At 39.3% G+C, this 22,060-nt stretch overlaps 2 protein-coding genes across 2 annotated transcripts; one reads left to right on the top strand and one right to left on the bottom strand.

Annotated features, from left to right (window-relative positions):
- The first annotated feature begins 242 nt into the window (after positions 1-242).
- Positions 243-18,687, top strand: LOC136264509 (uncharacterized). The gene is made up of 15 exons (XM_066059268.1): positions 243-400; positions 471-542; positions 591-621; positions 682-2,817; positions 3,027-3,121; positions 3,211-3,320; positions 3,383-3,426; positions 6,086-6,210; positions 9,517-9,640; positions 10,194-10,282; positions 11,821-11,949; positions 13,080-13,172; positions 15,070-15,214; positions 17,910-17,966; positions 18,206-18,687. The coding sequence occupies exons 1-15, from the start codon at positions 398-400 to the stop codon at positions 18,400-18,402; spliced, it is 3,450 nt and encodes a 1,149-aa protein (XP_065915340.1). The 5' UTR covers positions 243-397; the 3' UTR covers positions 18,403-18,687.
- A 1,157-nt stretch (positions 18,688-19,844) lies between these two features.
- On the bottom strand, positions 19,845-21,961 carry LOC136264517 (E3 ubiquitin-protein ligase MYLIP-like). The gene is made up of 4 exons (XM_066059276.1): positions 21,802-21,961; positions 21,553-21,740; positions 21,066-21,449; positions 19,845-20,856 (listed from the first exon to the last, which is right to left on the bottom strand). Exons 1-4 carry the CDS (start codon positions 21,898-21,900, stop codon positions 20,058-20,060), a joined length of 1,470 nt encoding a protein of 489 aa, XP_065915348.1. The 5' UTR covers positions 21,901-21,961; the 3' UTR covers positions 19,845-20,057.
- Positions 21,962-22,060: the final 99 nt, after the last annotated feature.

Genomic DNA, 22,060 nt, shown 5'->3' with positions numbered 1-22,060 from the left:
TGTGTGTAAAGTCTAACAGCGCCCGCCCCATTGAAAAGGGCGGGCGCTGTCAGTCTAGACTACAACCCAACCTCAGCTTTTCCTTAGACAGCGGACACACTATCATCTTCAGTAGTTCAGGGTGAACTTCTTTAGTACTGCTACACAATCTCCTTGTACTTAGTAGACTCCAAACACGACTTCCACTTCGTAGTACAAGCGCCATCCTTGTTGAAACGCGCCGGCGCGCAATAAACACTCGTACACGTGATTTACGTTGAGATTAGCTGCCATTTTAGGTGTGTGTTGATTGGAAGTGGAAACCGTAGTGTCTTTGATAGCGCAGTCAGCGCACAGTAAAAATGGATGGTTTATAGAGTAAGGAAATATTCGGGCTCTTAAGAAAGAAGATTTCAGAATGGTTAGTGTCTACTTTTTGCACTGCAATATGAATAATAGATATTCGGTCGTATAAAACCGTTCGTGTTTAGGACATTGCATTTGGAGATTTTTCCCTGCACGAGCGCCAGGAGTTGTTTGAAGAGACCAATAATTCTATCGAGGTTAGTTAGTAGCCACACAGTGAGTTTAACATACAAATGTTCTTCTAGTTCATATGGCAAGATGGACTGGATGAAAAAGGTGATTCCCAATGGGTCTGTGTTCCTTGTTTAGTCACCTGTTTGTTTGATGTCACTGTAGCTTGTGATGGTAACAGGGTTAGATCTCGTAAACAAGTCAAACAAAGATCAGTGCCTGTAGTGACAGCCAGTGCTGTGCAGTTTAGTGAGAATTGTTTGAAACAGGAAGAAAATGGTGATAATGTTGATAGTGAAATAATTTTCCGATCTCCTTTGCCAGTTACTGCTGCTGCCGCTGAAAATGTTACAAGTAAGGAAAGTTTAGTTGTGTTAGAGAAGAATATTCAGTTGCCTGAAAATGAAGAAAGTTCTTCTATGTTAAACGTTGCTGCCCCTGAGTTTGTACCTGAGTCAACCTCTCCAGCTAATTTGGAGGATATTGAGAACAGTGATGTGGAAATGATGGGACCTTCACATGCAGCACACCATACACAGAAGTATCGTCACTTCAACAAACATCATGTTTATCAGCCATCTTATCCCGTAATGCCGGATTATCAGATGGTTCGTGGGGGGATTCACCCTCACCTTCCACTGCCCTATCCTTATGTAATGCCTCCAAGGCATTCCCGGGAGCCACTCATACCATTTGGGTTACCTATGGGCTACCATTATCCTCCATTTCCGTTCCAGCCTGGTTTACCTATGAGGCAACACTCGTTCAATTTTCCTGCTGGAATGACGCCAGAGTTTTACATGGAGCCACTTCAGCCAGAATCGGTGCAGGATAGAGTGTATCAGTGGGACGGAGGCTCCGAGCAACAGGAGCAGTTGCCAGATGCTGAGGACGACATCCAGGAGGTGCCAGAAGGAAAGGATAGTGTTGATGCAACATCTTCACAAGCTGATAGTTCTGCCGCATTTGTACAGCAAGCAGCCATCCCTACACAACACAACACAGATCAAACAACTGCAGCTCCACAACCTTTAACAGAATCTAGTGAACCACAATTAACTGATAGCACAGGTGAAATTAGTAATAGTAGTAAAGAGGAATATAATGAAGACATGCTTCCTATTAAAGACAATTCTACTGGCCAGGTAGTTGATACTGGCTATATACATAAACAAATTGAAGCGAAAGAAGAATCTCAGTTCCCTGCATCAAAAATTATGCAAGAAGAGCCTGAGCATTCAAAGAGTGAAGAGAATTTGGAGGAGCTGATGGCTAATGTTTCAGAAGTGTCAGAGATTGTTCACCCTAATAGTATAGTCGACATTGAGAATAGTGATAGTGTTGAGCCTGTTCCAGTGGTTGCTGAGGTTGTTGTAGTGGATATTGAAGAGCAGCAGCAGCAGCAGCAGCAGCAGCAGCAGCAGCAGCAGCAGCAGCAGCAGCAGCAGCAGCAGCAGCAGCAGCAGCAGCAGCAGCAGCAGCAGCAGCAGCAGCAGCAGCAGCAGCAGCAGCAGCAGCAGCAGCAGCAGCAGCAGCAGCAGCAGCAGCAGCAGCAGCAGACAGTAGTGGCTGTAGCAGCAGCAACTTCACAGGAAGACGACAATGTCTTAGAAATTACAAAACCAGAAGCTGAAAATATTTCTTCCTCTAAAAAACACAGCATAAATGTTGCTACAGAAGAAAATAAACCTTCCGCAACAGTAAAAAATAAACCTCTAACCACTGCCGGCAATAAATCAACTGAATCAAAGACTAAGTCCTCAGAGCAGTCAACACAGGCTCACAAGCTAGATAGGAAAGTCAATCCAAGAACTAATAGCAAGTTTTCGAGTAGTAAAGAAACTCCACAAACTCACAATGACGCAAGTTCTAAAACGACTAGTAAAGGATCGTTGAAATCTGGTGCCAATATTATACTGCGCAGTGGGCCAGAGAAGAAGCCCCATCAGCCAAATAATGAACCGTCAACAATATCAAATGCACACTTGACAAAAGATTCGAGTCATATTTCTTCAGTTAGTAGTAATAATGGTAGTAATAGTAGTTTAAGTGATGTTAGTAAACCACAACCAGTACCTGCTGTGCCTGCTTGGGGACAGGGCAAGAAATGGTCTCAACTGTTCACCGCTTCCTCTAAGGATGCTGCTGCTGCTGCCGTGGCATCTTCTAGTACTGTTAGTAGTAAAGAAATTCATAAACAAAGTGACTCTGCTCTGCTGCTGGTAAATGATGCAGTTCTGGAGCAGACACCCATTCCACAAAATCCTGAGATGGTAAATCAACAGTTGAAGCATCTTGGAGGTATATTTGTAAGCATAAAAATATGAGTTTTTATAGCTTGTTAAGCAAGCTAGATTATGTATTTGTATGTATGTATGTTTGTGACATGTCCTTTTGTATATATAATATTTTTGTACTTCAGGTAGGTGCCATGTTAAACTTCTAAGGTTAAGTAGATAATTAAAGATGACCTTTGTTATCATGACCTATCTGTATATTTGTGTATACAGAGCAGCTGAAAGCAATCACAGTGGATCACAAGTCACATCGTCCATTCCTTCCACGAGGTCTTGTTAACCGTGGAAACATGTGCTACGTTCATACTGTATCCTGAACTAGACCTACTCTTGTACTAGCCCCACCCACAGTGTGGTGAATGTTTTTTTTTTTGTTCCTTAGCCACACCTCTTACAGACCTTGCAGGTGCTGCTATCATGTCCCAGTGTCTACAATCTGTTCAGCTCATTGAACCAGTTTCCTGTGCTGTCCAAGGAGCCAAGTGCCACACCCCTCACAGACTGCATGTGAGCCACACCCACGAAATGATTGCAGATGTATGTTATATATTGTTCATTTTCTCTGTTAGGATACAATTTACCAATGAATTCAGTATGAGTGAGGCTGATTCAGGTAAGTGTATGCTTGTCGCAAGGTTGTGTATCCTTGTGTGTACTTAGTACTACAGTGTACAGAGGAGAATAGCACCTTTGCTTAGGTAGTAATTATTATATTATATTTTATAATTGTAAGACTCATATGCATGAGCATAGTACAATGAAAAAAATTGTACCTCCTGTTCTGAGTGTTTTCAGCTCTAGCTATTAAACTCGAGTTAGCTCTTATCTGCATTTGAGTTGATGTTAAAAAGCCTACCAAATGATAGCAAGTGCACAATTACATGTAGGTGCTTAATATAAAGGTACTGGAGTTGCAGTGACAAACAAAGTGGAGAACCAGCTGTACAATATTATGGCTGCTGTGTTTAAGCTAGTGGATGCTTTTGATTATTGCGTTGCCAGTTACAGAGTCTACCTGGGCCAACCTGTGCCAGTCTACACCCAAAGTTGGTAATGCTGGCCAAAATATTGAATTGAAATCTGTGAATTGTAATTGAAACTCCCCATGCAGTGAAATGCATTTAATTCATGCAATACTACCTTGTCTTGTCATGCCGGACACGACCGATTCACACTGAAATTTATTTTAAACCATGCCATACTGTGGTTAGAAGATAGTGTGAATGAATGTTAGTTGCTTTAACAGATTTGCTGTGTGTCTAATACAATGTGTTGTTAAAGAAGTGAATTTGTGAGAGCTACTCTTTAGTAATGTTTTACAAGCAGTACACCACTGTATGTAGAGGGCAACTATCAAGTTGCTGAGGGTCAAGTCACCACCTGATCAGGAATTTTTTTCCCACATTAAATAGTGTCAGGTTCAAAATCCCTGAAAACTTAGCCATCTTGCAGTTTCTGGGATAGCACAGGTGAAATAATAAATATTGGATATCAGATATATTATAATGATCATATAGTTCAGTACTGTGTACATCCCTATGTTTGTTTGTTTGTTTGGTGTGTTTTATTTATTGTAATAACATTTACTAAACATTGGCTGTAGCAATTTGGTGATGATTTGTTAGGTTAAAATTATCATGTAAATATTTAGGGGAGTATAATTGTAATGGTTGTTGTAGGATGATTTGTGTATGTACAGCATTACCTGACTCAGCAGCAATTTCTGCTGGGGCTGGCAAGGGTTGTTGACCTTAGCAACTGAGGTCACTCTTGAATGTGGTAGATGTTGCTAAGGGCATACTAAATGTTGTAATTTCTGTTTGTAGTTTTGTGTGAGTTTGTGAACTCCTCAGTAGTGTATAGTAGGGATCTTACTAGAGTTTGTATTTTCCACCAAAAATATTGATCAGAGAACAAGTCTTACAGCACCTTAGTGGTGTTGTTTAGGTAGAATCAAGCCCAGGCTTGCCTACAAAATGACCTGAAATGTTTCCGATGAGTTTCTATGATTGTAACAAAATTAAGAAGTTTTCTGCTAACTGACTGAGTGACTGACTGACTGACTGACTGATGTTCAGGCAAGAGTTACTCAGTAATGGGGGGTACTACAGGCTTTATTTCTTCACAGTTACACGTTGCTTTGTGCTGACATTGTTTGGCAATACACACATCATGTACTTAGCTTTGTTTTGTTTGTGTTCCATTTTTCACTTGTGGCACAAAATGTGATTTTACATGTGGTGTTAATGGTTTTGTGGGTACTGCATTGATTTGTATCACATAAGAGTAAAACAAGAATTGCTGTAATTTGCAATGTGCCTCCAACAGTCTAGGAAGAGGGTTAGTTCAAGCAAACTTCTCTATATGTATGCCTTGTACGGTTTTGTAATGGACAAAAAATAGTGGAAAGGTATAAGAACTGGCTACTCTGCTTGCCAGTAATTAGTATTGTGGTGTGAGATTGTCATACAATTATATACTCACACATCTGGTGTTTTTCTTTGCCTTGATGCAGTGTTATAGTTCACTAATGTTGAATAACACAAAGTTAACAAACAAGTTCAAGAGAAAAATAGTTTGGACCATTGCAGTAAAATGAGGGATCATTATCCGAAGTACAAATTTAATCCCTACTAGGAGCCCATAAGCGTAGTAAGGTGCAACGCTCATGGGACTAGTTTATTGGGCTAATATGTGTGGGTTGATTTTTGTACTTCGGGTGATGACCTCCCTCATTTTACCCTACTAGCTTTTAAAATTCCCTCAAACTTGTTTGTTAACTAAGCTGTCTTAACAGTTAGAAAATAGGAATGGAACGCATAGACAGTGTTCCCTCCAAATTCTATGACCTCACTAAAGAGGGGGCATGACATGAGGTCCTCACCAACACACAATGGTGATATAGCATATTCTTCCTGCCACCCATCATGGCTTCCTGTGATGTCACCATAGCAACAAGTGCCAGTGCATTTAGTGTCTATTAAATGAGATAAAAGTACTCTTAGTGTTGTCCTCATTTTCCAGTCAGTTTATGTACTAAGGGATACTTTACAACCATTACTACGTCTCCAAATTACACAGGTGTCATTTTCAAGTGTCCTGATTAACAGGTTCCACTGTACCCCAGATACCCTAGGTACTAAAGAATTCATCCCTCTATATCACCTTGCGTAGTTATAGGGACACTGGCATCATGTGTAGCTATGCTCCTGAACAAACATGTAAACATATAATGATACTTTGTTAATTTATGATTGTTTTATTGCGTATAGATGCCAACCAGAAGCTGATTCGTAAGAAGAAAGGTAGTAGTCGAGATTTAGCCAAAGGGACTCCATTTCAACCAGACTACGTCTATGAAGTGCTTCACAAGATGCATTCTTCACTGACTGCTAAGGTGGGCACTATTTGGATCCTGTTGTTTTGTTAATAATAACAATTCTTGTACCAGTAGTATTATTATGGACATTACTTAGTTTATTCTCTCTCTTGTTTTAAATTTTGCATGTGCTTTTTGTTGTTTATGTAATAGACCCATGTACTTCTATAGCCGTTGTGTGTGTGGGTGTGTTCCTGATAGTGTTAATCCACTTGATGATTAAGTGGCTTATTCTTGTATTGAGCAAGTTAACGCTGTTATCGAATAATAGATGATGCTGACCTTATATGTTACAACTACACCTTTCTGTGATATAAGATATGCTTTCCATAGATTTAGCTACATACTATGTCCATTAAAGACAATTTAAATCACTATTCACAAAGTTCTTTCACTGTTTCAAACACTCAATTTTGTAGCAATACAATGCTGTTATCATTGTGGTTGTGTATTGAACTTGTTCAGCTAACACTGACTGGACTCTTAGCAACTCTCTTCCGAATAAAGTGATTATAGAAAACCTCCATGATAATTACTAAACCTCTTGATAATTACTAAACCTCTTTATTACATCAAAAATGGACCAAAGTCGTTGGTCCGAAAATGTGAGGTTTCACACATGAAATGTAAACAATGGTTACGTTGTGTATATTTATTAATTGACTAGTCTAATAATGAGCTAACTAAGTCTCTTGTCACTGCATCACTACAACTCTCCAGTGTCAACGTCAGATCAAAATACACAAGCAATCTTAACTGGGGTGTGCTACAATAAGAAATTGTACTAGTGCACTAAACAGTTGGCTGGATTAATCAAGAGACCAATTGGATTTGAGCAATTATTCATTATTATTATTATTTTTGCCAATTTCTACCATCTGGATAATTGCTTACTCCAGCAAACTTTGATTTCATGGCCTTGTCATGATCTCTGTAAGTTTAGTAATAATCAACTTAATTATTGACATGCGCACTTGAAATGGTGGTATCGTCTTTTATAAGGATTGCTGGTTGAAGAAATCTAGTTGGTCATTTGGTAATGGGATATTTGGCGGGTATTTTATCATCATAACGTGTTAGTGGTGAGATTATTGATCACTAGGTTGAGCTCTGCTGTAATTCGATTCCGACCAATCACTGCTGTGAATACTATTCACCTTATGATTGGATTATTGAGCTTGTTTAAATTTGCCTCCGGGCGGCCTTAACACAACCACAGATAGTGTATTCTATATACCCGGGATTGGCATCCAACTGTAGCGCCTTTGATGTTTGTTGTGCGCTCCGCAATGTCTTGTTAACACCTCATCCTTTGAAGTATCAAGATGTCGTGATGGTGATTGCTACTGCTCTGATGATTTGAAAGGAAGGGAAGAAAGCTACGAATCTTCATATTTCTGTTGTTCACTGCTAGGTACATTATGCTGTTTATAATCTGGTAGTCTGTGATTAGAGGCTAGCATGATGCTGTGCTTGTTTTAAATCATCATTATGCTGTTTTTGCCCTATGGTGACAGGTGTGGGAACTTAAAAACAACCTAGGATAAGAATTTATCCACGAAGAGGTAGTCACGGCACTCTCTGTAGAATTTTACATCCATGAGACTATTTGGGGGGCCTAAGCAATACCATATTTCTGAGATGTCTAGGGATGAATGTAGCAGTTTTGTTTGTGCTATTGGCTTAGTTGTGGGAAGATAAGTGAGCTCTTGTACTTAGTCATGGCTGTTGTATAAAGTAAGTCTTGATATGGAGTGCTGAAAATAGTTTCTCCATCATGTCCCTGCTTTTGTGAAACCTGGCTCTCAGAGTTAAGAATCCTTTCACAATCTTTGTTAATTCACGAGGCTGTTCAAAATTGGTAGATACAATTGGTCAACAAAATTAGCTCATAGATAGTGGAATATACTATCTGTGATTAGCTACACATCTTCATCTGAATACATATACAGATCTCACTGGTTATTTTAACTTGGAGACTCTAGACAATCACTTGTTATAGAAAAACTTCTTGGAAAAACCATTTTTCATTTTTACCACATCACGTCAGAAACTTTTCTGTAGACTTTCTTTTGTGAATAATCATGTGGGCAAGTTCACCTTACAACTCGGGAATCATCTTGCAGACCATTTGCAAACTCTTAACCAACAAATCTTCATCCTGTTTTACTGAGATGGCTCCTAAACAAAGTTAATTCATGAAACAGTAAACACATACAGTGTAGCGTGAAAAGTTAACAATCCACCTCATGTGAGCCAATACTGGGGGTGATATGTACTGTCTGGCCGACCAACTGCAAGCCAGCTCATGTGCTGGTAGTGTGAAGAATATGTATATTATCTATAGCTGCAGCCCGGCTGAGAGAAATGAGAACACAAGACTATCATCATAGAGCTAAAGTGGCTATACTATATACCTCAGTTCTGTCATGTCTGAAAAGCTTGCACTGAAGTGGTGTAGCCAACCACTCGTGGGAACGACGTAGCTAACTGCCTGGTCTCCTCCCTTGTGAGTATCATCGAGAACATTGAAGCGTAGATTTTAGAGGCACTAACTGGAATCATCATTACCATTTCTGATACAAATACAGAAATATAACTGAATTCTGATTATTACTTTACAACACTGGAGTGCAGGTGTTAATTGGTGTTGATAGGCTTGGATGCCAACACTAGGTACGTAGAATATACTCTCTTTTGCCTACTACCATCTGGATAATTGCTTACTCCAGCAAACTTTGATTTCATGGTCTTGTCATGATCTCTCTAAGTTTAGTAATAATCAACTTAATTATTGACATGGCGCCCTTGAAATGGTGGTATCGTCTTTTGTAAGGATTGTTGGTTGAAGCAATCTAGTTGGTCATTTGGTGATGGGATATTTGCGGATATTTTATCATCATAAATTGTTAGTGGTGAGAGGTTATTGATCACTAGGTTGAGCTCTGCTGTAATTCGATTCCCGGCCAATCACTGCTGTGAATACTATTTACCTTATAATTGGATTATTGAGCTTGTTTAAACTTGCCTCTGGGTGACGAGTGTGGCTAACCATCAGTAATCAAATTGAGATTATTAGTTTTGTTGGTTTTTCACTTTGAAACCTTTGTTAATCAAATCCCTCTAAATTAAGGACACAAACACCTCTTTATTAAGGACGCAAAAGCCAGTCTCGTAAAAGCCTACTAAGCTCCATACAGGTGTATGTACATTTTGCCAAACAATCACTTTATTACAGCAAAAAGAAGTATTCTCAAAGGTGTTTGTAGATGCTGTATATAACTGGTTCCTAAGTAAGAGATGACTTTATGATGGTTGCTATAGGGCAAGCAGGAAGATGCTGAGGAGTTCCTTGGTAGCATCCTTGATGGACTCCATGAAGAAATTGTTAATGCAAAGAAATTAGTCACGCCTCCTGAGGAGGATGATGGAAGCAGTGTGGGGGAAGGTAATGTGAACATTGTAACTATCATGTCGTGTGTAATGTACTTTGGTTATTGTCCTCTGTGTGTAGCATTTGTGTGTGTTGTATTAATGGGGAACTGGTGTTAACAGCTGGGGCAGTCTACCCACTGAGTAGTGCACAGGTGTCCAGGGATGTCATGTCATCCTTTTTGCCTGAGTGTGTCATTGTAACAATCATACAACAATAACAATAAGAAGGAAATGTGTCACTTAATGACCATCTCACTTGTGGCTGTAGTGTTGTGATGTTTTATGGTTTCTATTGGGGGGAAGGGCTCCTAGCAGCTGTAGTGATGTCATCATATGTAATAGTGAAGTAATTATAGTATGCCAACATCACCAGCAGTAGCTAGCTGATGTAATTTTTGTAAGTTCTGCTGACTGTGGAAGTGCATCCTGTAAGCATGTGCTAGTAGCTTACGCTATGGATGCAGTTTGTTTGCTGACTAAGTGATTTCTACATGCACAGTGACATACATGCTACACTTGTATATACAATATAGACATTTTATCTATTTGGGTTGTTTGCTTCCTAGCCTCGTCATCCAGCAACATCACCATGAGCGACGAAGCGGATGAGTGGGAGGAGGTTGGACACAAGAACAAGTCGACCATAACTAGAGTGGTATGTAGTTTGGAATGACATTTGTCAAATGTAGTGGTACACTCTAACATGGATTTGTATCCAGGACAGACTATGCATGCTTGTCACCTTGTCTCGCTTAAAGTGACAATAATGTAATTTCAGTATTAACAGCATAATGTTATGTTGAACTAATGGAATTAAGTGACCTGGAAAACCAGGTCACTTTACGTATGTACTAATGGATGCCTTGGGACGTCTGGTGTCCTCAAGGTTCCAGCAGAATTGTCAATTCAAACACTAAAAATGAGGATACCTACATGATCCAGACACTGGAAAATCAGGACACCTTGATAATCAGGACACCTTGATAATCAGGACACCTTGATAATCAGGACACCTTGATAATCAGGACACCTTGATAATCAGGACACCTTGATAATCAGGACACCTTGATAATCAGGACACCTTGATAATCAGATCACCTTGATAATCAGGACAATATTGGTTGGTCCATATTAACAGATTCCACAAATTGATGGATTCCATTGTAGGAACTATGAAGTAAGCCCTTCTTCCTGGCTTGTTAAAGTTGTTCCTTTCCTTGTAGTAATACAGTCAGTTTGGTATGTCCCATTTGTTATTCTTTATCGTATAACACCAGGGTGTGTTCTTAGTTATGCCTTCATCTCTTAACAACCACCACACTCAATATGACAGATCTTTTAGCTGTGAAGGATTAAACTTTGTTTACTGACAGATTTATTTAAAGATTGCTGGAATGATGGAATACTTGTCTGTACAGAGGCCATGAATTAAGTGTTTCCAATCAGCAGTGTGATGTATATGTCTGTGGCCATCTAAGTATCAGTCATTGTCAGTTTCAGTTGAGCTTCTTATTCCTTTTATATCTATTGTCCACTGGTAAGGGCTCTGTGCTTTAATCTCACTTGATTACTGCTTGTAGAATTTATTTTATGGAGAATGTTTTGTATTGCTAAGCGTTGTCATGCTTACTGCTTTAACCAATCACTGCCACTATTCTATGCTAACATGGTAACAGTATATATGGGGTAATTAGGGGTTGAATGGTGTTCAAATTGTGGTAAGTGGTTAGAGCTGTGGCCTTCAAGGGGTGAAATCTTATCTAGTACTACCTATTGGAGTCGTGTGTAGGAGATTGAGTAAAAACTGTTTTGTGAGCTTCCTACTCTCTGCTGGGCTATGCCTCATTAGTTAGCAAATGTTGTCAATACTGTCAGCCAGTTGCTATTTACGTAGTTTAGTGCATCCCTAAATGATTTAGTGTAGTGGATTTGCTGCCACTTACATGCGAAGTGGGCAATGACTTTTCGCTGGAACTTGTACAGTCTTCTCATGTTATTAATTTTGTACTGTACCACATTAATATGTCTTCTTTCTGGATGTTGTACAAGCCTCTGGTAGCGTGCAGGTGTTGCCAACTACACTGGAATTTGCTGTGCAAGGTTAACTTTCAAATTCTGTCATCCTCTGTTTGTCTTTGCTCCCTTGTAGTACCCACCTCACATGTGTATGGTGTAACTTTGCTATGTTTTTAGGTGTCATCTTTTGCTGAGTCTCACATCACAGAGATTTTCGGTGGGAAGATGCGTTCAGCTGTTCACCATCAGGGGGCGAAGGAGTCAGCCACGGTGCAGCCATTCTTCACCCTGCCATTGGACATACAGGTAAACAGCTTAGCTAATGTTTACAAGCTGTTATACTGAAATTCAGTTTGTGATTGAAGAATTCATTTCAACATAATAACAATTGTTTATAAGTTGTGTGGGCACTATGTTATATTTTCAATGTATATTAATTAACCTAAAGCAAGCTACGGTTGTTTGTTTACCATCGTAACAGGTGGTGTGTAGCCATTTGAAACATTTGTGAAAGTGGTAAACATCATGATATTTGCTATTTTCTGCCAGTTAGGTTGTGGACCATGCTCAGTTAATGAAGTGCAAAATGTTTTTCATAAATGGTGTTGTCAGTTGCTATGTTATTGTGGTCCTTAGTAACCAATTGCCTGCTTAGTTACCAGTAGGTGTACTTGAATGTCTTCAAAAGTTTGTACAAATTATCTGCCAATCTGGTCTTAGGCATGTCCTATCATTTACTGCATTGTTTGGTGTATGGTAGAATCCCCTCTATGTTGTTAACACAATGTGCCCACAATCCTCCTCCTTCAAAGATTGATTCCTTTATGGAGGAGGTAGTGTCAAGGGTGGATGCAGCAGCCAGGGGAGGTTGGTCATGCGTCATCAAGCATCACATGATCTCGTAGTCCAACTCCAACACCCCAGTATCAATACCAAGTATTCTAATGTGTAGGTCCATGTCCTAGAACCCTCACGAACTTCTTTCAGCCATCCTGACACAATACATGGTTCTCCTAGCTAAGAAGCAAATGGTATTGTACGCTATTCAGACTTGTATACGTAACTGTAACAAAAAATGGTATACCAATTCCAGACCTGTGTTTTGGTTTGTGTAATCATTTATATTCTAATACATGATGTTTGACTGGCTGGATGAATGCAATTGTGTGATAGAACACTCTGTCTTAAAATTATTAGGAGCCAATAGAGCGCCCATACAAATTGTTTACATCTTTCACAAATGAATTTCAACTGCTGTACATGTTCTTGAATGGATGAATATAGTTACCTGTAGTTATAGAGTGATGGCCAGAGGCTGTGTTTGGATATGTTTTTGATTGATAACAATGTAGCTGTTATACATTAGTACATGATGTGTTTGTCTGTGTTGTGTGACTTATGTTGTGATGTGTCACTCCTACGTACCTCCCCTCTAGGCTAGCGACGTGACCTGTGTAGAAGATGCTCTGGCCAAGTTGGCAGTGAAGGAGCCTCTGCATGGCTTCACCTGCTCTAAAACACAGACCGAGGTGAGAGACAATCATGTGACTTATGATGGTTGTTATATTTACACAATATTTGACCAATTTTACATTTGTTTGTGTAATTTCTTGAACTTTTAGTTGCAATGTGCCAGTGTTGTTGGTATACAACACCATTGTACCTATTCTAGACACCTTTGCTGAAGTGTCCTGATTATCAAGGTGTCCTTATTAGTGAGGTGTCCTGATTTTAGCGGTCTAAATGTGTGTAAACTATTACAAATGAGACCACGGACAAGTGTCCTGATTATAAAGGTGTCCTTATTAGAGGTGTACACCAATTCAAGTGGGACTATGGACAACTTATCGAGGTGTCCTTGTGAAGAGTTCCACTGTATCATTCATATGGCTGTCAATCCATTTGTCCACACCTTAGAGCAGTTTCTCTAATCTTTTATGGGTTACTATATATATTTTAGTTTCTTGTTCCTGTAGGTCTTGTTAACAAACTATGTCATGTGGCTATTGGCTGGGTGGAGAAGGGACACAACCACCCACCCATAACCCAGCCCTTGTTTGTTTCTTGTTTTCCAGCAAGTGTTTTCGAGTGTTTACGCATCCAACAATCACATCTTTATGGAGGAGTATCTTCATGTAGTAACTGCCAGTTGGACACTAAACAATGCAATAGTTGACGTAATCTCTACATTCATTGCAACGTACTGTTCAATATTCATTCATGCCCGCCTTATGGTCACCCTATATTTGTTCCTAGAAGTTATCAGATACTCTCAAGGAATGCTTGTAATGATGATGTATCTGTTATTTCTGGATCCTCCTTATGCCATAACTTGTACCCTCCTCAATACATTGCTGTATTTTGTTTTTACTGTTCTGCACGTTTTGCTAACTTCATGTAATTAAATCACCAAGTACTCTTGCATTGCTGATGACTGCTACACTGAAACTTGTTAATGTGGACACTTGAGGACACCTACATAATCCAGACACTTAGTTAAGGTCCCAAAGTATCCCTTAGTACATAAACTGACCTGGGACTCCTTGATAATCAGGACACCATTGGTTGGTCCCAAGTTTTAATATGGACACCTTGGGACCAACCAATGGTGTCCTAATTATCCTGATTTTCCAGGTCAGTTTATGTACTAAGGGATACTTTGGGACCTTAACTAAGTGCCTGGATTATGTAGGTGTCCTCAAGCTTCACATTAACAGGTTCCAGTGTACTTACTTGAATCAAGAACACATTGTTATGAGGCATATTAGCCAGACAACAACCCATACCACTTAGCCTGGTTCTTATCCATAGGGTGGTCAACTTTCACAGTTGATCAGGTTACAGCTCAGTGGCCTAATACAATCATCAGTTGGTGTCAGTGTACAGGAAGACTGTGAAGGGACTTGACCAGATGGTCTTTGGTCAGAGTGTAGAGTGCTAGCTGAAGCACCCCACACAGAGACCAACCGCACTAAACATGTAATAGTTTACACAGCGAGTCCTAAGGATTCTGACAAAGGGTTATGTGGAAGGGTGCTATCCCACCCAGTATGAAGTAAGCAGAGTCACTAAATTAAGTTTTTCTGCCACTAAAAAATTAAATCTCCAGAATTGATTTTCCAAATGAAGTGGTATAAATGTGGACACTTGAAGACACCTACATAATCCAGACACTTAGTTAAGGTCCCAAAGTATCCCTTAGTACATAAACTGACCTGGAAAATCAGGACACCTTGATAATCAGGACACCTTGATAATCAGGACACCTTGATAATCAGGACACCTTGATAATCAGGATACTATTGGTTGGTTGGCCCCAAGGTGTCCACTGTCTTACCTTTTAAGGGAAGCCCTGCTCACAGTGTTTGTATAATTTCCAATTCATTTCTCATTGGTTTTTAAGGTTATATTGTTCTTTCTACACAGGTGGAGGCATTCAAACGGATCACATTGTCACAGTTGCCAGCCGTGCTGATCCTTCATTTCAAGAGGTTCTTGTTCAACCACACGGGAGGGTCTCAGAAGTTAAGCAAAGAAATTAGCTACCCCATGGAGCTAGAGATTCCTAAAGGTTGGGAGATGAATTGTAAACATTTTGAATTGTACGCATGCGAGGTACCGAAATAAACACGAATCTGCTGGAACCCTATCTATTCTGGACAACTAGGGATTTTGACCGTGATAAAGTGACTTTTAGTGAGATGTCCTGGTTATCAAGGGACCTTAACGAAGTGTCTGGATTATGTAGTTGTTCCACGTCAATGTACCGTTTCTTTCATTGTCTGTTCAATTTTACTCAATTAATTCACTCTGGTATTCAATTATTATAGCGTCAAGACTTGGGAGTAGTGTATGACTTGTTCAAGAGAATGTCTTTGTAGTTGACATGCGACCTTCACGCTCAGTGGCTGTTAAATTTCCACTGCATTTCTAAAATAACAAAACAGCTGCTTCAGTGTATCTTGGCAGGACTCATTGTTGCTAACACCCATATCAAATTTACTTCTAATACCAGAACACAGGATTCTTATAGGATGGGCATATACAATTTCCTTCTAATTTGTCTACCTTTTTCGGTAAACTCTAGACTGGTTGTGTTTGATTGCATGTTTCGTGTGCTAGCTGTTAGCATTTAATGTTTTCTGTCAGCAACTGTAAAGCTATATCCTTGACAATCGGTTCTTACAAGTGTATAAAATTTATAACAACAAGGTTTTCTCTTCAATGATACTGGATATAGTATGTTTGTGTGTCAGTGCGTGTTTCATCACACACTGCATGCTCAGCTGTGCTGTGGCTGGGGAATAGTTTTAATTGGAACATGCACACACAACAAATTATTACTGGGGGACTAAACAATGGTGAGGCTTACTCCTACACAGCCAAATGTGCAGAATTTGGTAGGTAACAACAAGTTGATAAATCAGCAACCAAGTTGACAAATTTGCCAGTGTATACCCCTACAATAATGTTGTGTTATTGTCTTTGAAACCATCTGTATAACAAATACCATCTACTTAGACTGTTTGTTTATTAGTGAGGTGTCCTGATTTTAGGGGTCTAATTGTGTATACACTATTACAAATGGGACCATGGACAAGTGTTCTGATTATCAAGGTATGACAGTGAGAGTGCCCTGTCATCCTTTTTGAAGAGATTTCAATGTGTGGGGTAATGGTAATTACTTATCAAAAGCAACAGAACCCAAATGATTCAACACTAGAAGTCTGTTTCACTTCCACACACCTACATACATACATCAGCTTGTAAGGAAGCGGCCGCCATATTGTCCCAGCCAGAGTTGTGGTCGTATACCAAACAGGATGTTGTGAGTGAATATTTGAATACAAAAAGGAAAAGAATTTCTTAATACAATTTCTTAGTATGTGTGGGGTAGCTAGCATACTTCATATTACACTAATATACTTGTCCTTTAGTAGTAATTTATGTTGTGTCTTATATATGGTTGAGCTGTCTAACTATTTTTTACCATAGGTTAGGCAACTATTGTGTTTACTGCTAGAGTTGTTATTTATCAGTCTCCTTGCATTGGTAGAGCTGCTTACTGCGATGTTTTCTCTACCAAATAAAGGCTGTCATGACATGTGATATGTACTTGTGTAAAGGAATAATGAAGTCTACCAATCTTGTCAGCTTTTATATGAATGTGTAATGGATATCTACCTGTCTTCTCAAGATAAGATTACTTACTATACTGTTTCCATATTATTACCATGTCATTCGATCACAAGCTCGATTTGTTTGATAAATATTTATTTTGCATGAAGACCATTAAGGTATCGTGAATTTAAAAGTTTTACCATTTGAGTATTACCAAATATGGCTATTCCCTACCATTTGAGTATTACCAAATATGGCTATTCCCTGAACTAAAACACTATTAATGATTCTGGTTATATAAAACAAAGTGTTCTTCCTTGTGTACAGATAGAACAGAGGCTCTGTGTGTGTGTATGTGTGTGTGTGTGTGTGTGTGTGTGTGTGTGTGTGTGTGTGTGTGTGTGTGTGTGTGTGTGGGGGGGGGGGGGAGTGTAGTGTGGAGGTTTCTGTGTTCAGTATTTTAGAGCCCCCCTAATTGGTTGCTTTTAATTTCTGTCATTGTTCTCTAATGGGATTTTATTTTTTTAAGTGGTCAAGAAGTTTTGTAGTGTGTCTGTTGTCAATAGCAACTACACTCCTTTTGTATTGGTTTATTTTCCTACAAACACACTGGCTATAAAGTGTCTGGTGGTGAACTGTATTGGTTATATGTAGAGTGTCTTCTATCCAAATAAAGGACTTTGCATTTCTGCAAGAAACACCTAGCATGCTCAAAATTGAAGTAACGACAAAAATTTAAATTTGAACAAAAAATGGAAAATACTGGTACCTTGTCTTTTAAAGACAGGCGATATCAAGGGTTCGTAATATTAAATTTTAAATCCTTACAATTATAAACTCTTGGTGATATTATTTAAAATGTTTTTCCAATATATCCATTTGCAGTAAATGATATTCACGTCAGTGAGTACAGTAGTGATAGTTTGCCTGCTCTAGTATCATCCCACACTGCTGGATTAGTTAGCTATGACTTATATGTCATAGCCTTGACATTATCCCACAATGAATAGATTTAACTGTGTCACCATGACGACTAAATGCTTTCTTCTCTGGTGGATTTTATCTGATAGAGTATTCACGAAGGAGTGTAGTGTGTGTTTGAGCTTGGGTTTGGTATGTCTATACTTTTGGTTTTGTCATTGTAGAGCTTCTTGCTCCAACTCTGGTCAAAGGAAAGAGCAAAACTTACAAGTTGAATGGAGGTGAGTGTTGAACAGTGAAACCTCAGTTACTGACCATTTCTTTAAGAGTATTTGCATTGTAGTGGCCATGTCAGGTAGGTCCCAAACTTAGTTAAGGTGTACTTCATGACCTCCCTAATAAGGCCACCTCATTGTTGAGGCCATATTTTCAGCACAAAGATAGCTCTGGTTATTGAGGTTTCAATATAGTTTGAACAAATCTCTGTAGTGACGGTGTAATAGTACACTATATTTTACAGTGATTTACCATCACGGCAAGTATGCAGCTGGCGGCCACTACACTTGTGACGTCTACCACCCCAGTTGTGGTGGCTGGATCAGGCTGGATGATAGCACCATTAAACCAGTCAGCGACGAACAGGTCACCAAGCACTACAAGGAACGCATCGCCTACCTTCTCTTCTATCAAAAAAGTGACTTGCCTAGCAATCGATAAAAAAACCAGCATAATTATTAGAAAAAAGTTGTTTAATAGTAATTTTTCTTCAAATATTAATAATTGTGAAACGGCTCTCCTACTTAGTATAAAGAGAGTTGACTGACAATTTTTTTCAAAGTGTACAGTTTTTTTTGTAATGAATTTTGTAAAGACATTATTAGCTGTCTAACCCATTATTATTATAGTGCTGCGGTATATGTGTCACTAACTTTCAATTGTAACTCTAGTAGGACTTTTCACATAGTTCATGTAGTAATGAAATGTTATAAATTAGTAACTTGATCTCTTCGCATAGCACAGTTACAATGAGGGAGAGACCTCTTGGGTTTGTTATTGATTGGATAATGAGGTTTTCGTGATTGTCGACCGCTGCAGAATGCATGTTGGTAGTGATTGCGATAGCTGTCCCCTCAACGGCTTCAGCAAGACCTGCATGTGAAAATGGTGCTGAGTCAGCTATAGATAGTGCAAGCAAGTTCAACAGTTGCTGTGGGTGCACAAGTGTGATAAGTGTTCCCAGTTATATCATACTACAAGTTACATGTTGGGCTTTGTAATACAGTACTGGTACCTGTATGGACTTTAGGATCAACACAGTCCTGATTTCCAGGTTGGTTTGATGTGCTAAGAGAAATTAACTAAGTGTCTGGATTATGTATATAGGTGTCCTCAAGTGTCCACATTAACAGGTTCTAGTCAGAGTGGGTTCTAGTGTAGTATTTTATAATGAAGGCATGTGACATATCTGTGGTTCACTGTTTGAAGTTGAGGCTATTATTAGCAACTCTAATGGTTTATACAAGTGATCAGCTTACCCACACACTGTGGCATACATAGTATGTTAACCATATTCATCACCACATCACTAGGACATGTATCACTCTGCATTCTTTTGTTTAATATGGTCTACAACATTGACTGATAGTAAATGGCCACACTGATGTTCAGGTAACAACTTTTGCCAAGCCTTGGGCTACAGTTATTACCAAAAACTTTGCCTAAGGTAAGGGATATCAATCATGCTGTTGACATTACATGAATAGCTACACAATGGAACTCCTCTCAAAGAGACACCCCTGAATTGTGGACAACTTCTTTATAAAGCACACCCCCAGTATTTCATAGTTTACACACCACTTGACTGAAGATAAAAATAAATTCCTTAATGGTGTCCCATCTTGTGGGATTGTATACCTCGTAAAATTCGTGTCCAGGCTAGCCTTAGTGATAATAGTAATCATGGTTACATGTGGGATAACTGCTAACCAAGGTAGTTTTATTGGAGATGACTGACAAATGCAGCTACAGGCACTCCTACAACTCTGGTGTGTGATGGTAATTTCATTAACTGAATCCCTCCAATTTTCCTGAGGTCAAAACTGCACATGTTCATGTGCTGCCTGCAGTGATCTTCCTTACTGAAATTCTGTGTAATAAAATTAGTTGTGATCATTTTAATCTTGGTTTAAATGCATTAAAACAATTTATATTTTACAGGTTATATTATTATACAGCCCTAGCTGCTTGAGTATACAAGTAGTTTACAAGTCAGTAAAAAGTGTACAGGTTTGTCCGAACTATCTTACAAGAATGGGCAGGTTAAAAATGTCCACACACGCTCGCAATTTGGTGTGTTGTCAATACATTACAAGTTATGCTAGTAATACTCTTTGTGTTGATGATACAGTCTCATTACATTGGATACATTCTCCTCTGTCTGTTGCACACTCTATACAGCAAACAGTGTGACCGCAAGGACAAAAGGTTACTCCGATTGGATTGCTCCTGCACACACGACACATCATAGCTGCTTTTAATCTTTGTAGTTCAAGTTCTAGAGTTCTTGTCCTGGACATTAATGTGGCTGGGTCTACCGAGTATCTGTGACTAACTTGCAAGTTCAACATACTACCACCTTGTGGGGACAAGTCTATTTCACTATATTCTGGAGGTGGCGAGTGCAAGTCTCTTGTTGGTGTTTCCTGAGCTCTGTGACTATCTGGTATGATTGTGGCTGGAACAATTGAGCTCTCAGAGTAACTGGGTGGTGGAGGTGGGTTTCTTGATCGTCTTGCTTGTCTTAGTAAACTGCCTGTGGTGTTTCTTCTGTGCAACAAGACTGGAGGTAATTCTGGGTGAAGCATGGGCCAGACACGATCCACAACTTCTCTGTGTGTCTTTAGAACGTCAAAATAAAATCGATCTACTGGGTTCTTCTTGAAAGTTGCAAACAATGAGGTTGAATAACCTGCATCTTTCACAATTCTTCCTACAGTTTCTCTTCTAAAGAAAGTGTGAAATTCAGTTATTGATCTGTACAAAGCTTGTGCTGCTGATTTTGTGACTAGTTCATATCTGTGTTCCTTCGGTGCTCTGTAGTTTGCCTCTCTCAATAACATACAAAATCTTCGGCCATGAAATGCTGTGAACTGTACCTCGCTATAACTGTGCCTGAGGGAAAACAAAACACCACATGTAAAACAGGTTAGCTATATAAGGTAAAAACAATCATTCTAATTAGTTTAAGGTTACCCCTTCTTAACAAAACACAGTTAACAAAGCTATTAAGGCTTGACATTCCATGGGCTATAGAGTGGGTTGTAACACATCTATACAGGGCAGGAATCCCAAAGATGCTGGCACTATCATGTTGCACTTACCGTTGTTTGTTTTCCATGTTGTCTGAGTAAACAAAAATACTGTCGGGTCCAACTCCGATTGTTTGTCTTCGATGAGTGTAACAGTTTTGAACCTTATGCATTTCGATACCGTAATCTTCCAAGCCTTGTGCTTCATTCAGGAATCGTTCTACAGCAATAATTCTGGATACCCCAAGGAGTTCTCTATGTTCACTCATTACTCTGGATACAGTGTCTGGTAGCTGTACTCCAATCAATTGATCTTGATATGAAATATTGAAGTCAGGATTGTAATCACCATATTCAATTTGTATAGCTAGAGCTGAAAGCAAAGCTGCTTGGCTAAGAGTGGTCCGCAGTCTACCAGCAAATAAGTCACTTTTCAACTGGAGGTAGAATTGCTCCCTGTAAGGAGAAAAGAGTGTTAGTATTTGCGTGCCTTTAAGCTATCTAAGTGTAAACCTGCTAACGTAGTGTGTGGTAGTTGTGTAGTGCGTGGTGTGCTTACCTAGTTGAGTTCTGAATAATCTTGTGAGGTTTGATGAAGAACTTGATTTTAAAGAAGAGCAAGTGGGAGCCTTTACCAAGCTGTTCTTTGATTGGGTTTCTGGCGTTCAGCCACAACGGTTCTCCAGACTTGCCAATATACTGCAACCCGAAGTATTCCTTTTCCAGGACACCAATAGAGCGACAAACCTGCAATTAAAGAGTTGAATAATAACGGGTTTCTTTGCGGAGTTGTCAGCAATTTTCTTACCTGGTCTAAGCAATCTTGCCCGTTCGATTTCTTAGGCAGAGCGACTCTTAACTGAGTCGAGTCCAACATGGTAACCGCATACGTCTTATCTCGCGACATTATAGCTAAAAATCTTCAACTATCTTATTATTTAGAGTTAACAACGAGTAAATTCGCTTTATAACAATCTCATCGCTTTTATAACTGGCTAAGACGCGGGCAATCACTTTACGGAAGCCTTACAACCACATACGTCACTTCCTGTCAAACAATAAGATCA

This window comes from Dysidea avara, chromosome 8 (genome assembly GCF_963678975.1).
Source record: "Dysidea avara chromosome 8, odDysAvar1.4, whole genome shotgun sequence".
NCBI lineage: Eukaryota > Metazoa > Porifera > Demospongiae > Dictyoceratida > Dysideidae > Dysidea > Dysidea avara.
The sequence above is the reverse complement of the archived record's forward strand: the minus strand, read 5'-3'. Positions and strand labels throughout refer to the sequence as shown.